Source organism: Crocodylus siamensis, chromosome 4 (assembly GCF_052110815.1).
Source record: "Crocodylus siamensis isolate JL-2025a chromosome 4, ASM5211081v1, whole genome shotgun sequence".
Taxonomy (NCBI): Eukaryota; Metazoa; Chordata; order Crocodylia; family Crocodylidae; genus Crocodylus; species Crocodylus siamensis.
Window position 1 is genome coordinate 157061636 of NC_143398.1, and position 17246 is coordinate 157078881.

At 43.1% G+C, this 17246-nt stretch overlaps 1 protein-coding gene across 1 annotated transcript; it reads left to right on the forward strand.

Moving 5' to 3' along the window:
- Positions 1–206: 206 nt before the first annotated feature.
- Positions 207–7872, forward strand: LOC149866906 (uncharacterized). Its single transcript, XM_090041190.1, has 8 exons — positions 207–947; positions 2199–2281; positions 3107–3263; positions 4196–4357; positions 4780–4905; positions 5123–5349; positions 6203–6666; positions 7670–7872. The coding sequence occupies exons 1-8, from the start codon at positions 207–209 to the stop codon at positions 7687–7689; spliced, it is 1980 nt and encodes a 659-aa protein (XP_089897316.1). The 3' UTR covers positions 7690–7872.
- Positions 7873–17246: the final 9374 nt, after the last annotated feature.

Here is a 17246-nt window from a genome sequence, read left to right on the forward strand (position 1 = left end):
CACAGGGCCACCCAAGTGAACTCACATGGTTCATCTTAACCACACACAGGTTGCAAATGCCCTGGGGGAAAGAAACACCTTGATGCAGACGCCCACTGTGCAAAGTATAAGTACTATCTCATTGGAATGAGAGTTTGCAGTCTGAGTCCTTACCAGGCTGTGCTACTAAACTTGGGCTTTAGGCTAGACTCTTAACTTCTGCCATTATGAGCGGTGGCACTAAGTCTTCATATAGCTCTTCTAGAATTATTAGCAGTAGTGGTGGTGGTGGTGGTGGGGGTGGGGGTGGTGGCGGCAGTGGTGGCAGCGGTGGCGGTGGAGGAGATGCAAGGACTGGGTACAGCTCAGTCTCCACTAGAAAATATACTTCCTCTGGAAGAAGCGGTGGTGGAGGAGGCTTCTCAGGTAGAAGCTATAGTGGTGGAGGTTCTAGGAGCAGTTATGGAGGGGGATTTAGCGGTGGCAGTTGCGGAAGGATTAGCCGTTCCAGTTATGGAGGGCGAATGAGTGGGGGAAACTTTGGATCAAGTGGTGGTGGTATCTGTGGGGGATTTGGTGGTGGTGCTGGAGGATTTGGAGGTGGTGGTGCAGGATTTGGTGGTGGTTATGGAGGTGGCCCTGGTCCATGTGGTTTTGGTGGCAGTGGTGGCTTTAGTGGTGGTGGATTTAGTGGTGGTGGTGGCTTTAGTGGTGGAGGCTTTAGTGGTGGTGGATTTGGTGGCGGTAGTTTTGGTGGTGATGATACTGGCCTCCTTTCCAACAATGAAAAGATGACCATGCAGAACCTTAACGATCGCCTGGCATCTTACTTGGACAAGGTGCGACATTTGGAAGAAGAAAATACTAACCTTGAACGACTAATCAGGGAGTGGTATCAGAAGCAAGGTCCTCAAGGTGGAAGGGACTACAGCCACTATATTGGACCAATTGAAGACCTTCACAATCAGGTAGGAGCTTTTTCTTTTTCTTTTTTTTTAAAACCCACAAACTCTAAGCATCAAAAGGGATTTTTTTTTGAGACCAGGCTCAGATGTCTCAGGAGATAGCAGGTACAATATTCAACAAATCCTACGGTGCTTGAACAAACTCTAAAATATTAAGAAATGTTCGGATTAAGGGATGCGTTTTCCTATTACCCTGACTCTGGAAGACTCCACAAATCAGATTATTACCAAGAGCTGCCAACCTTAAGTGTGATGCACTTGCACAGCTCGGCTGGCTTGCATGTTTTTGTGGGGCTGGATCCAACTCCACTGACTCTCTGTGCTGCTACATATGAATGCCTCTCTCCTTCCATGGGATATGAGGTAGTGACTTTGCCAGCAATGTGGATGGCCAACACTGAGCTTTAGATGGTTATAGAACTTTCCAAGTGTGGAAAATAAGCCAAGATGTGTGCTGTAGGTTCTTAGCCCTATTAATTAAGAAAACAATCACAGCCAGTTAGCTATCTCAGCCACGCTGAAGATTCCAGTAACTCTCACTGATGGCAGCCTATAAGTACATATGGGGCGTGCATCAGAATCTGGGGGAATGCCAGATGACAAGAGATGACAAGGTCATACAGTCACGGACTCCTGCAAGACTGTTTTAGGCTGGACATAAGGAAAAACTTTTTTACTGTCTGAGCCCCCAAGGCCTGGAGCAGACTCCCCCCTGAGGTGGTGGAAGCACCTACTCTGGACACTTCTAAGAAACACTTCGACGCTTATCTTGCTGGGATCCTTTGACCCTAGCTGACTTCCTGCCCCTGGGGTAGGGGGCTGGACCCAATTATCTTACGAGGTCCCTTCCAGCCCTAATGCCTATGAAACCTATGAAATCTGAATGCAGCTGTTGGTAAACATTTTTTGCCTTACTTTGGGGGATATAGGGGTCTTGTTTAACCATTCTTTTGAATAAGATATAGTGGTTATACTATGATGCATTTGCAAATCATACATGCTAGCAAAAGGTTGATTAATACATGCACCTGTCAATACTGATATGCATGTACAATATACCATTTGCCTTGTAGCAGACATGAAAGCAACAGACTCTTGCATTTCAGATTTTACTCTCTCTCAGCGTTCCTGCACGGCATTGCTATGGATAGTGTTATTAAGGAATCCATATATGTGTCCTGGTTTATTCCTTCTTTCTCTATGTCAGTCTGAAGAGGCCACAGGGATGAATATCATCTGTCACCTCTTTTTCAGATTGTTTCTGCAACTGTGGATCTTAACAAGAGCCTTCTGGACACTGATAACACTAGGATGACTGCTGATGACTTTAGACTGAAGTGAGTATGTCTCTCCAACATGACAACCCCATTTTCTTGCGTCTTTTTCCCTCACATCTGCCTACATGAATCCATGGAGTCTCTTACTATTGACCATATTGAAAGACAGTTGTTGGAAAAATTATCACTTTAAGAACTTTTAGCTTTTTATTAGATTTCCATTGAAAGTGAACCTTCCAAGATTTAAATTCCCTGCCTCTAAAGTTTGCTTACATTTCCGAGCAGCTACTTGTGATTTAGGTTCAGAGTTCAGATGATATAAATTGATGAAACTTCACTGGTTTCAATGGTGTTAGGATAACTTTTGTGATTTGAAAGTGATAAAAACAAAAATACTTTGAAGAATTGCTTCTGAGGACAGGAGAGACTGGAAGGTGATACCTTTGTTATGTATACATTGAGGGGGAACATGTATATGCCTGAGAGAAAAGTGTTTTCTTAAGATACATATCACTTGCATGATCTTCAAGTATGACATCCATATTTATCCCATCTACAAATTCAGTCCAATAAGACATTACAAACAAAGCTTGTTTCTTGATTGTACCAATGGCAGGATGGTCAGGGAATGCTGCGGGCCTGAGCCTCCTCCACTCGGACAAGTGAAGGAATGATTCTACTGAAGCGAACTGGATTAAAACAATGTAAAAATCAGTGTATGTGCAAAGAGAGTTAGGGCTAATGTATTAAGAATTAAACAAAAAGATTAAAATAATGCAGAAAAGGATGAACTGGTGAAGGTGTCTCATTCATAAAGATTATGTCATTGCAACTAAATTGAGCACTCCAGCATTGCTTTTATTATCTTTTCTCTTTGTGGTTCAGGTATGAAACTGAACTCAATCTCCGCCAGAATGTGGAGGCTGATATTAATGGCTTACGCCCCTTGTTAGACGAACTGACCTTAGCCAGGTCTGATCTGGAGGCACAATATGAGTCCCTGAGGGAGGAACATATTTCTCTAAAAAAGAACCATGAAGAGGTAAGATCTCTCCGACCTTGAAACAGTAACTAGGTAAAATACCCTGGTAAGACATTTCTCCATGGACTTTCTTGAATAAGAACAACTAAAAGTTGGCCACTGACTCTAGTTGTCCAACTTCAGGCATTCTGGTTCCAGTTTTCAGAGATGTTACGTGCTCGTAGCTCTCACTGACTTGAGCTGGCATGTATCTGGATTGGCAAAGGGGAGGTTAGGTTAAGACCACTTTGAATATAAGACCACATGAAGAAATGAGTGGAGATCATTCCTTTTGTTCAATTCTTTTGTCAAAACTATGGAATAAAAAACAGATGCAATAAGCAAAGGAGCTATCCATGACAGTTGTCCTTTAGTGGGAGTCACTGCAAATATTTCTTGTGGGTCATAATGCAAAAGATGACTACTGCAAAGTGCAACCTACATTTAGGGTGTGTCTGCTCATAAACTCTTACTGTGCAGTAACCTTGTAATTCTGTTCAGTAATGTGCTGGTCGAAAACCATGCTAATATGCTACTGTGTAGTGTTATTAGCTTACTGCACAGTAAGCATTACCAGCCCCACTCTCCCTTGTTCTGGCTCTACTGCACAGTAATGTGAGTTACTGTGCATTGAATTGCTACTTGATTAACCAAGTACTAAACTTAATGTGCAGTAACTAGGGCATATGAATGAACATGTACATACCCACAGCATTCACAAAATCCATCAGGAGGCAGAGGTAGAGCCAAACAATCTGTGATGCCTCAGTGTTGCTTGATGGAAATCTCCACTCTTGGTACATGATTGAGAAGATCTTGTAAGATGTAAATAAAGGCCTCATAAGAAAGAGTGATGTTGGCAGTGGGAGAACAGTCTCCAGAGATGAGGAAGATGACTGCAGGTATGACTTCACAATGAGGCATTTACCCTGGGGATTTGACTTTCATTGCAGGAAATGAAAGGACTGCAGTCACAGTCTGGTGGTGATGTCAATGTGGAGGTCAATGCTACCCCTGGCAGTAATCTGACAGAAAAACTAAATGAAATGCGACGTGAATATGAACAGATCATTGAAAGCAACCGTAAAGAGGTGGAAAGATGGTATGAAACAAAGGTAAATTACAGTATTTATACATAATTATCTTTCCCACAAAAAGACTTGACCTACTTTATCATATATGCAATCAGTGGGGGAGGCTAATTATGTATGCATTACCCAATGATGATCATCTGCAAATTATCTGGATGGTTTAGTATAAGCTGCTCAGGGCTGGAATGATGGAGTTTGCTGCAAGCTAGGCTTAAGGTAAACTTAAGGTTAGTATTATGTGGAGCCCCTGTATTAAGACAACAAGGGGAATTACAAGCTGGCTGGTGGTGATTTGACAGAGTCGTGCATAGAAAAATTATGAAGTCTACCCCATGTTGCAACTTCCCTAGTTATATCCACTGCTTTTCTAGATGGCTTTATAATAAAAGAAAAAATCACTGTAACTATAAATAAAAAACCTTTCATTCTGTATTTACATTTTTCAGATGGAAGAAGTTAATCAGCAAGTCCATAGCAGCGGTCAGGAAATAGAATCAAGCAACCACCAGGTCTCAGAGCTGAGACGTGTATATCAGACACTGGAAATTGAGTTTCAGTCTCAGCTCAGTATGGTATGACATTTCCATTTTCTTTGCTTCTCATAAAAGACAGAGGACACATGAGTTACTGGAATGATAAGACAGCAGTTATTTCAAGCATTCTTTGTGTAAATGGAGAGAGGCTATAAAGGACTTCTCCCTTTCATTATGGAAAAGTACTGCTTTGTGCATCAAAGGGAGCTAAGATTTGCTACATGCCCACAAGCTGTCTATTCTTTTCATTTTTTAGTTGCAGTCTTTGCAGTCCAACTTGGAAGACACAGAAAACCGTTACAGCATGCAGCTGCAACAGATCCAGACCATGATCATCCCTGTGGAAGAAGAACTGGCCAGCATCCGATGTGAAATAGAGAGTCAGAACGAGGAGTACAAGATGCTACTTGGCATCAAGACTCGCCTGGAACAGGAGATAGCTCGATACCAGGCACTACTGGAGGAAGGACAGCAAGACATTGGGTATGTAAATGACTGAGAGTTGGATGATTTCCGGAAGCATTAACGCTGTCAATTGTGAGTGTAAAGTGCAGCAAACTTAGCGACAACATAAAAACAAGCTCAGGGGGCAGGGCTGGCAAAACAGATTCTACAGCCACAACATCTGCATAAAAATAGGGCTCATTTGGCTATACTGAGCAACCATCGTGAGATTTGAAGAGTTGTTGGGGATGGTCCTGAAAGTGTCAGGCCATCCTGGTTTTCGGAACTGGAACAGGAACGTATTTCAGAAGTTCCACACTACCTACTTTGGGCTGCACAGACAGGGCCATGTAAAGAGTCTTCCTGGCATTATTCGGGCATTTCTGCTTCCAAAAAGGACCAGGAAGGACACAGTGAAATTGAAAAAGATTGCAGCTTGACAATAACCACATTTCTCCAGACTGTCACAGAAGTTTCACCCTGAAAGGCCCTAGTGAAGGTTCAGGCTATTCCTTATTTTCTCTGAAGCCATTGGTCTGTTTTGTTTAAACACAAATAATAAAAGGAGTTGGCTTTTGTGCCTTTCCAATTTGGAAACGGTTGACACACTAGACTGAGCCTCAGAATTCAGGACCCAATATGGCAAGGTATTTCCTAGCCAGTCAGACCATGGGAAAGGCAGCTCCAGGTAAATTCAACCTAAGGATGCATAGTCCAAGGAGACATGGATATGTCACAGCATCTTTCTCTGTGCTGACCCTACAGGGTGAGGGGGCTAGGTGAGGAAAAGTAGGGAGATGCTGGCCAGGCTTTTGTGTATCTTCACTGTATTGTTTTCCTTTTATGAAGTGATAGTGTGGTTTTAATCACTTTTATCTTTCTTCTTTCACAGAAACCAACAAGGAGGAAGAGGAGGTGGTGGTGGCTATTCTTCTGGAGGAATGAGAGGAGGGAGCATAGGAGGAGGTGGTAGCACAGGAGGGGGTGGCCTTGGAGGAAGCAGCATGGGAGGAGGCATGAGAGGGGGCAGCATTGGAGGGGGCAGCATGGGAGGAGGCATAAGAGGGGGCAGCATTGGAGGGGGCAGCATGGGAGGAGGCATAGGAGGGGGCAGTACTGGAGGAGGCATGGAAGGGGGCAGCATCGGAGGTGGTGGAATAGGAGAAGGAGGTGGTAGTGGAGGTGGTGGCTCCTCTGGTATTTCAGGGGGAGGAATAGGAGGAGGTGGTGGAGGAGGAACTAGAATTTCAGGAAGTGGTAGTGGTGGCGGATATTCCCACTCCTACTCTTCATCTTCCCATGGCATCTCCTCATCTTCTCACTCCAAGTCTGACAAGAGTGGTGGAGAAAGCCATGGTAAGGGTTATTATACTGTTCAATTGTTTCCTTTGTCCCTTTCTGATTAATTTTGACCATGTGCCAATTATCTCATTGGGCTGAAAGGATCACTGGCACGGGACTCTTCACATGTCTATTTTACCCCTTTCTTTGTCAATTGGAGGGAGAGACGGGGAGGAAAACCTTGAGATAATTAGGGCTGCAGTGTGATTTATAGACAGCTGTTTCACTCTTAATTCCAAATATAATGAGACTCTGCCATTAACTGGGTATCCTGGAAACCCATCTGGTGGAAGTTCAGTCTGAACATGGTCTTTGTAACAATGGTCAGTTGGGATCTTTAGGACACAGAAGGGAGGTTTCTACAGCTGTTATAGGGGAGTGTATTAAATTTGGGAGTGCTCTTTGACTCCCAGTTGTTCCTGATGCCACTGCTAGCCAAGACGTAGAAGATGAAAAATGGACCTCGGATCAAAGATGAATGGGGGAGGGAGCTTTTCTGAGACAAAACGAAGGGAGAAGAAATGAAAGGTAATAGGAAAAAATAGGCAAATGCAGGCAGAAGACAGGGAGGGGGAGCCCCGGGGAGAAGAAAAGTGACGTTAAGGCAGAACCTTTTGAAGATGCTTCAATGCACGGTGGATTCATGGGCTGTCTTCTAAAATAAAATGCATTCATATTCTTATGCTATGAAAACCAAAAATCAATCTGTCCCCTTAGATGTGCATATTTGCTTCCTTTTTATTTTAATAGATGGTGTAAATGAATATCATGCAGCATAGTTTTGCTGAAATAACACTTAAGTATAATTACAACCTTTTTTCCAGCTCTTCCATGCTCTCAAGACCACCCCCAAAATACCATTTTTTTCTTAGTTCTGGGATACTTTTGTAAGCTTCTGCAATATTGACAACCAACCTACCAATTTCCCCAATTCCCTTTTTTTTGTCCAATTTTTTGTTGTCAATGTGGTTTTATTGCATTGCTAAATTAATGAATGGTGCCCTCCATCTCTCAACAGGGTATGGAAGAATATCCTAACTAGAGATACCAATGATCCTCCAACTCAGTATTGTTCAGAGAGAAAGTTAAAGCGTGTTGTCTACATTCTCGGCATGCCTGAACAAAGAATAAGGAGAAAAGCTCCGAAGCGAGCACTGCGAGTACTTAGCACTGCTACTGCAATCTGTCCCAAGAGGCCCATCACAGCTGCTGAGATGGGCCACCTTCCTGCCTGTCACACTCCTGCCCTTTCTATTTGCAATGCTCTATGGGTTCAATCATTGATATTTGAGTTAAACTGTACCATGCACAGTAATCTATCTTTTGGTGAAAAAATTCTCTAATAAAACTTTATTTCTGTCTAATGCAACCAGGAACCTGTGTTTGGGAAGTATTTTTTAATGCTTTTTTGTGGGCAAACAGTTCAGCCGTAAATACCCAGCCACCTTCCCCCATAACATGTATTGGGATGGGTGTGTTTTTTTCATAAAGAAGACCTTTCAGATTCAGGAATCATGTCACTCCATTATGACTAGATAAATCTTGGGACCAGAATAACATTTCTGTCAAATAAACAACACAAAATGAATACCTATAGGAAGGGGAAGAGAAAGTTGAGGGAAGCTAGTTTTACATTAAATATGGCACTTCTTTGACCCGCAGACACAAAGATGTGATAGCATGGACATCCACTAGTTTTGAGGTATTGAACTGGTGGTACGCATACACCTGGGGGTACTTTGTATGGTTCAAGGGGGTACGCGGCAGTGGTGTGGAGAAGCCGGCTGCATTAATGGTTTTCCTGCCGCGTGCTGCGTGTGGGACTCCCTCCCTCCCTGCTCATCGACCTGCTGTCAAGGGACTCCCTGCTTCCCAACCAGCCACCAAGGGTACCCCAACCAAAACATGTTGAAAACTCCTGCACTAGTTAAAAGGAACAGAAAGCTATATAAAAAATCCCCTTTGTGTCAGAAAAATTCTATTCCAGGAGCTGTTCCCTTCATATGATTCGAACATTGATGGTAATATTTCCTCCCTGGTTGCATCAGCTACAGTATGTGTGAGGGGGAAGAGGAGAGAGCATTCAAAGCTCCAGCCTGGTGGCAGCAGGCTTGTGCCTGGGCAGGGCTGGCTATGTACTGGGGCAGCAGAGAGCAGCTGCCACTTCTCCTGGTGTTCCCAGAGCTCTGGGAGCGCCACTGACCTCCTCTTCTTGTTCTTGCCCACCTGGCTCTTTCTGGATAAATGAAAAGAATAATTTATGAAATGTGTATGATGTATTAATTTATGGATGTTTATTTTTCATATTTTGACATAATTTTATAAAGCTGTTTACCGTATACTGTCATTACTAAATTGTCTTACACCCCTAACCTCATGCAATCCTGAAAAATTTATTTTAATAAAAATAAAAAAATTCCCCAATTCTGTACACTCCTGATAACATAAATGGATAAAAATCAAAACAAATGCTTAAAAATAGACATTGATTTTTGCTATCTAGACTATATTTTAAAAAATGAATTCTGCAAAGCCTACTCACAAACTGTTAAGGTTAGACTGACTGGCTTCTAGTTGCTTAGCTCACTTACTTGTTCCTCTCTTAGGCGGAGGCTTTATACATGCTGTTCTCCAACCATATGATAAAGAACCTGATCTGATGCTTGCCACTGAACCTATCATTTCACATCCAGTTCCTTCCGAGGGCGTTAAGCTCCTTGAAATTTCCTTCCACCTTGGCTGAGGTTCATTTCTATGCCCTTGCTCCCATTATCCAATCTGTATTTGCCTCATCTCATGAACATCATTTTCCTGACAGAAAACTAAGATGACACATTCATTTAGCTTGAGGCCCTTCTAGATTCTCTTTAATCTTCATTTCATCCCTGTTCCCTTCAGTCTCTGTTTTCTTGTTCTCTTCTCATTTGAATGATTGAAGAATCTTTGGACCGGGGGGCTGGAAGGGGATGGGGGGCAGAGATTTACTATCCTTTGCAAGAATATTACATTTAGCTTAACTTTTGACATTTCTCACTTTATTCTTGCATGACTTGCCTCATAAAACATAACTTTCTTTGCTGATCAATCTTTTTCCTATTGTATATAGTCTAGTTCTCTGTTTATTCTTAATATGCTCCTTGTTGTGATTATGCATCTGGTTAGATATTACATCCCTTCCTACAATTTTCCTTCTTGCTTTGGAAATAGACTCCTGATAATTTTAGCTCTTTGACTTGAAGAAAATCCAGACTTCTTCTACATTTCAGCTCATGAACTCCTCAGCCCAAGTGATTTTACTAAGAAGTTCTGTTAGTTTATCAAGTTTTGTCCTTTTCAAATCCAAAATCTGAGTTACTGACCTATTTAATGCAAGTAAATCAACCCATGATTACCTAATCCAAAGATACTTTCTGTAACTAGTCCTTCTTTAATGTCCTTGTTCCATATAAAAGCAAGCATAAAACAAACTCTCATTGGCCCTGCTGTTATAAATAACATTTATTCTCAAATCTGGGACATTAGAAGCTCCTATAACTATAGAATTCCCAATAATAATTACATTACAGTGTCCTCTATACAAATCTGGGTCTGTAAGCAGATTCCCAGCCAGCACTCCGTCAGTACTACACAGTGGGTCTTTTTTTATCATCCTTCCCCAAAGTGACTTGGACCCAAACAGATTCTGTTTTACCCACATGGACCCTCACTTCTTTAGTCTCTTATAGGATAAATATTAAGCCTGTGTGAAGCAGCTAGTATTTCCTTTGAATTTGGATTCAGCTGATTTGGGGGACAGTGATTCAAATTGGTGATTCAAATCACTGCCACAAATCAACTTGGACGAATCCGATTCAGCTCCTGCCGAATCTCTGAATCAGCCAGGCCTGGCCAATCCCACGCCTGTTCTCCCAGCCTGGCAATGGCTGCCCTGCCTGCCCCAGCTCCCAGGACTGAAACCCCCCCCTGAACTTAGAGGGTGCTGCCAGGTGGTGGGTGATCCCTGCTGCCCCCACTACTCCACAAGTGCCTGACCCCCTCCATCTCTGTCAGTCCCCCCATGGTGCCCCGCCTGCCAAACCCCCAGACTTACTGTTCCTGCCAGTGGAGAGGGGGCAATCCCCGCTGTGCCCCACGCCATGTGAATGGCTCTGCATGAGCCCCACAAAGCCCTGGAGGAGCGGTGAGTCCCAGAGCTTTTTTTTTTTCTTAAAGGACTGGAGCTGGCTCAGGCGGAGCACCCGTGGGGGTCTAGAGGAGTGAGGTGGGGGGTCGGGGGTCTCATGCTGACCCCCCCACACAGCGTGGGGCAGTGGAGGGCAGTGGGAATGGAGCCTGCCAGCACAGAACAAAAGTGAGATGTAGAGGAGGAGAGAGGTGGAAAAGCTGTACAGGTTGGGAGACCTTTAGGCTGGGGAGGAGGAGTCACCGGGCATGCAGAAGCAGTCGTGGCAGGAAGCAGCTGCAGTCCTAACCTCTGCCTTCTGTTACCTCATGTTTGTCATGTTAAATTGGGAGGGAAAACCTTATTTTCTCATTGAGTAAATAGTATGGGATACTGCACAAAGTCCCCACTACAACTAATAGTAATGACAGAAAGGTAAAATTGTACAGCTAATTAGATAAAGCTATCAAAAGACTGCCAACTGCTGTTAGTTCCCCCATTTTGGCTAATATCCGTGGCCAATAAGAGGCTAATAGACCTAATCATTGTACATTGACTAGGTGAGTGTAACCACCCAGTAACCAATGGGGAAGAAAACAATGGGAAAAAAAAAACCAGTAGCATTTTGTTTGAAGATAAACTGAAATTTAGAAACTGTCCTCAAACTTTCTCCAAAGCCCCAAATGTTGTGGCAACACCAACAATATGAATGCATTCACTGCACCTAAAGGGGACAAAATAAGAAGTAATCTGCTTCAATTTCAACAAGGGAAGTATAGGTTGGGTATTAAAAAGAACTTTCTAACAACTTTAAGGTAGTTCAGATCTGGAACAAATTGTGTAGAAAGGCTGTAAAATCTCCATCACTGGAAGTTTTTAAGGGCTGGTTAGGCAAACATATAACTAAGACAGGTTAGACAGAGTGGATTCTGCCTGAAGCAGGCAGTTGGACCTAAATGATCTCCTAAGGTCCCTTCCTTCCACTCCTGTTTTCCTGCAATTCTATAATTGGTACCTTATTTATTATTTTAGTATGTGCTACTTGGAAAAATGGTGAGGAAGGTTACTAGAGAGAAACTATGTATATCAGTAAACAAACAATAGGGCTGAACGAAGCTCCAGGTGGTGATTTGATTCGGAGGAGATTCAGTCCAACTCAGTGGCTGAATCTCTGAATCTGAATCGAACCAGGGAACCAATTAAAAGGTTCAAATCAATTCAAACCTCTCCGAATCTTTGGAATAGATTTGGAGAGCTTTGATGATTCCATCAATTCCCGATGGCTGCAGCAGGGAGCTGCAGCCAGACTAGGAGTTGGTAAGGACTAAGGGTGGAGGCGGGGGCTTGGGGGGGCAGACCATGGGGGGACCCCTGCCAGTCCTCCCCACCCCCCACTCCCCCAGCCTTTCAGCCCCCTCATGGCTGCCCCACCCACCCCATTTCTGAGCCCTTTAAAGAAAAGCCTGGGTGCTTACTGGGTGCTACCAGCTGGGGGGGTCCAACCCCTGCTGCCCCCCATTGCCCCACACTGCATGGGGGGCTCTTCCATGATCCCCCTCACCCCCCTTGCTCCCCCAGCCCCACCATGGCTGCCCCACCTGGGCCTATCTCTGGCCCTTTAAGAAAAAAAAAACAACAAGAAAAACCCTGGGACCCACCATTCCTGCAGTGGCCTCAGGGCTTTGAGGGGCTCATGAAGAGCCCCCCACATGGTGTGGGGCAGCAGGGGGCTGTGGGAATCATTCCCCCCCCCACTGTCAGGAGTGGTGAATTCAGGGGTTTTCTCATTTTGTTTTTTTTTTCTTAAAGGGCCAGAGCTGGCCCAGGCTGGGCACTCATGGTGGGGCTCAGGAGTGAGGGGGATGTCAGGGGGCTCATGGAAGAGCCCCTCATGCAGTGTGGGATTGCCCCTTTGCCTGGCATCACCCAGTGAGTCGCAGCTTTTTTTTCCCCAAAGAGCTGGGAGCTGGGTCAGGTTGGGCAGCCATTGCTGGGCTGGGGGGGATGGGCCAGGCTGATTTGGAGATTCAGAGATTTGGCTGAATCAAATCAGGGCAGTGATTCGAATCACCAAATTGAATCCCTGTCCCCTTAATCGGCTGAATCTGAAGCAAATGCTAGCCGCTTTGCACAGGTCTAACAGACAATGTCAGAATAACAGTTAAGTATGAAGCAATTGATCTCCAACTAATATTGATATTCTACTTAAAAAATTGATCAACACCCTCCCAACATCTTAAAGTCCTGAAAATATAACTGAGCAAAGTTACTGGGTTTTTGGCTGTAGCTATATTGGTCTTAGGACATAGGCAGGCAAGGTTCTTTGAATAGATGTGATATCTTTTATTAGACCAGCTGAATAGTTGGGAAAAAATTCTTAGCAAGCTTTTGGGCACAGTCACCCTTCTTCAGGCATAGGGGTCTCTGGTGTTTTGAGATTCCAAGAAAACTCTCTGTTTTTGGAGTCTCAGAACAGCAGAGACTCCCTATGCCTGAAGTAGGGTGACTGCGGCTGAAAGCTTGCTAAGAACTTTTTTTCAACTACTCAGTTGGTCTAATAAGAGATATCACATCTACTCAAAGATCCTTGCCTAACTGAGCAATGACATTTCTGGACAACATCAATTCTATGACATGAACAATATAGCTTGGGGGACAAATAGCAGGTACAAAGGAACATGGAAGGCCCATATAAACCCTACTGGAATTAGAAGAAGAAAGTAGTATGACTGAATTGATGAGAATGCTCTTGAAATAATAGCAAGTCTTCAGGGAACAGATGAAAGCCTCACAAGCATAGCATTTGGAAACTAATAAAGCTCTTCGAACACAAGTTCACATTTTCCCCATCTATACACAGACTTGATGAGAATATTGAAGTATTAAAATCAGTAGTGTTTTGGGGGGCTGGAGTGGGGTGGAGTGGCGATGATCTGGGCACCAGGCTTGGACACTGAATCTTGGATGTGCAAAAACTGCAGTGCCAGCTCAGCCCCACTGCTGGTAGTGAAGACACTGACACCATGCTCTACACCGTTGTGGGCACAGGGCAGTCTAGTGTCCATTTATGCCTCTGATTAGAATGAGACTTAATAATTCTCTGAGTCTAACTAGCATTCACCTAATGTGGGACTGAGAATTTTCCAGGTCTTATTTGTGGATTTAAAAAATCAGCATTTTAGTCTCTTGTAATTACTTACATTAAAACATTTATTGTGAAATTACAGAATGTCTGCAAAGATTTATATATCACTTCTATATTTCTCTGCAATGGAAAAGAGTAAAAATATATTAAACAGAGTGGATGGAATTAAATCAAGTGATTTAATCCACTGATTAAATTCAACAGGTACGAAACCTTGATTTAATTCTTTTTTTCTTTTATACTTTTTTAGTTATTTTCCTAAAGGAAGGCTAATTCTCGTAGGCTGTTAATGATAAAGATACGTTGATCTGCAGCTAAACATAACTTCACACTGAATTTGCCACTTATTTGGTGATGATACACGTGCACATCAGTAACTTAGCTTAACATACTTTTATTCAGATTTTGAATGTTCACATTTTATTTAAAATTGGGGATGATATTTCTTATTTACAAGATGATTATTTTCCCCATGTGTTTAGTCTCAGTCTACTTCTGGATGTCAATTGGACTTTTGTTAAAACTACAAAAAAGGTTAGGTTTCAGAAATTCTTTTTATTAACTAAATAATAGGCCTGTGTGAAGCTTTTGGCAGTGAGCAGGGAGCTGCAGCTGGACTTGGGACTGCTAAGTATGGGGCGGGGGTGCTGCCAGGCCCCATCCCTTCCTTGCATCCCCAGCCCCACCACGACCCCGCCTGCTCCCCCAGCACTCCCATGGCTGCCCTGCACACCCCAGCACACAGTGGAGAGCCTTCCACACAGTGTAGGGCAGTGGGGGGCAGCAGGGATTGCTTCCTCGACCCAGCAGCCCCGCTGAGTTGGGGCTTTTTTTTCCCAAAGTGCTGGGAGCTGGGGTGGGTGGGGCAGCCATGCAGGGGGTAGGGAGGAAAGCAGGTGGGGGATGGGTGTGGCCTGGGTGATTTGGACATTCAGCAGCAGCTGAATCTCTGAATGAGATTCGGCCGAATAGATTTGGGGCAGTGATTCGAATCACCAGATTGAATCACTGTCCCTCGAATTGGCCGAATCTGAATCCAAAGCAAATAGTAGCCACTTCACACAGGCCTGCTAACTAAGACTATATTAAATGTGCTAGCTATTGGGTAGCCTGCTAAAGACTGAAACCTGTACTCACTCTGCAGAAGTGAGACCACCTTACACTACAGCTGTGAAAAAAATGACAAGTTACGATCTCATCAAAAGGCTTGGGATATTTCATAACCTACAAACAATTGTGCATATCAGATGTTAAGATACAATCATGAAGAGTGAGCTTTGGCAAAGAAGTTGCATATACTGCAATCAAAGTAATGTTTGCAACGCAACAGCAAAGTTTTATTGGACAATAAGGGAAGCAGATGAAACCCAGTGGGCTCTTAAAGACAATGTTGTACAATAGGTTTTAAATGAAGTAAAACAGGGCAGAAAGGAAGAGAGATACCTGGAAACATGCATATTGCATTAGTAATGTGTGAGAACAAATAGCCACAAAGCAATCAGTTTGCACAGGCTTGGCAAAGTTTGCAGATAGAAACAGATTGTGCAGCCACCTCCAATTCCTCAGCAAACATGAAATTGTTGACGCGATGAACCATTGATGCCAATGGCCTATGGGTGTCCCTCTGCACTCATTGTAGGTGCGCATGATGGGTGGGGAGAGGAAGGAATGAAAATGTCATGACCACACCAATGGCTAACTCTCAAATTACCACTTCCTACAGTGGCCATTACAAAATATCACAGATTGTAAAGACAACTCAATAATGCTCAACAAGACCAATTCTGTGAAAAATACATTCTGACAGTCTCAAGAATGTTATAAGCTCCCAAGCCACAGTAATCCTGTGAGCTTTAATTCATTTGATGTGCAGACGACAAAAACTGCGTATTAGTGAATCACAAAAGCATTAGTGGTTGCTTTCATGTAAGCAACGTGGGGTTTAGTTTTTGATCAAAACTAATGACACCTCCAATTTATGCAAAGATGGAAAAATCGCACAAAAACTCTGGTGCCATAATGGCACAAAGAGGCTAAAGCATGCCTGAGATTCTGGATCTGAGCCAAGACATTTAGGTTTCACCTATGACAAAGATGAGTTCATCAGGGAACAGCAAGTCACGTGACTGTAGCTGACACCAATTCTGGAGGAAAGTGATACTCAGCATTCTGAATTGTCTTTCAGATGTCTTATGAACACTGCTCATGTCTAAACTGTCTGTGCAAAAAGAGTAGTGTTAGCTCTCTAGAGATGCCCCGCATTGGCAAATAATTTAGAAATTTATGATGAAAATGTCCATCTTGTCCATACCCCTTGGAACCAGGGAGGTTGCTCCATAAAGTATTTTTCCTGTGCTTTGTCCTACGTAAGTCTAATTGATTGGTGCTATAGGGCTTCAAACTTTTCCTTCGAGATACTATCTCAGAGTCTCAACAAGAGTATCTAGCACTGAAACCGTACACTGAATGAATTGTTTTGGGCCAAACCAAATTATCTCTATACTGTGGTTTATGACACATTCTTTCACTTAATAGAGATTTTCATCTCACGACTGTAAAAGCTACAGTAAAACCATAGTACAGGTGATTTTGTTAGGATTTCACATGTAAGAACTCTTTGCTACAAAGGAACGGTAATAGTTCACCCTGTGAAGTTTTCAATAATGCTGTTTCATGTACTTTTGCAGAGTGTTCTCCATTAAAGAACCATGCTCATTTTTAAAACAATCTTTACGTAGTCCTTGGGATATATTTCTGATGTGAACAATGTTTCCTTTTGGTACTGAGCTTCTTGGAGGAAAGCACAACTTCAATAGTTAAACAGGTCAGTGATAAAAATATATTGCAGGATTGGTCCTAGTAAGACAAAAATGTGAACAGAAGAAAGAGATGGAGTGTATAGAAAATGGAAATATAGAAAAAAGAATATCTGTCAGTGCATAACCACAGTATTGAGAAACAACAAAATGGATAATGAGTAGAGAGCCAACCTAAAGATGAAGGATTTAGGGTTCGTTTTCTGTGTTTCATATATGGAAATGGGAGCCGAGAAAAAGAACCTTCTCCCTCGATACAGTGGCCTGTACTATGGATGGCTTCTTGCTATAATGAAGTGGACACATATGGGATGAGGCAATGCACTATCTAGCACAAAAAATCTAAATTAATGCAGAGCCACCCAATGGAAGTCACATGGCTTGTTTTAAACAAACAACACACTGAAAAAAATCCCTCAGCGATGCCCTTGATTGAGATATAGTCATAAAATTTCTCTTCAGCAAATTCTTC

Coding starts and splice junctions, on each gene's coding strand:
- LOC149866906 (XM_090041190.1), top strand. CDS start 207: ATGAGCGGTGGCACTAAGTCTTCATATAGCTCTTCTAGAATTATTAGC. Junction 4,358..4,779: donor AAAGATGGTATGAAACAAAG/GTAAATTACAGT, acceptor TACATTTTTCAG/ATGGAAGAAGTTAATCAGCA. Junction 6,667..7,669: donor GAGTGGTGGAGAAAGCCATG/GTAAGGGTTATT, acceptor ATCTCTCAACAG/GGTATGGAAGAATATCCTAA.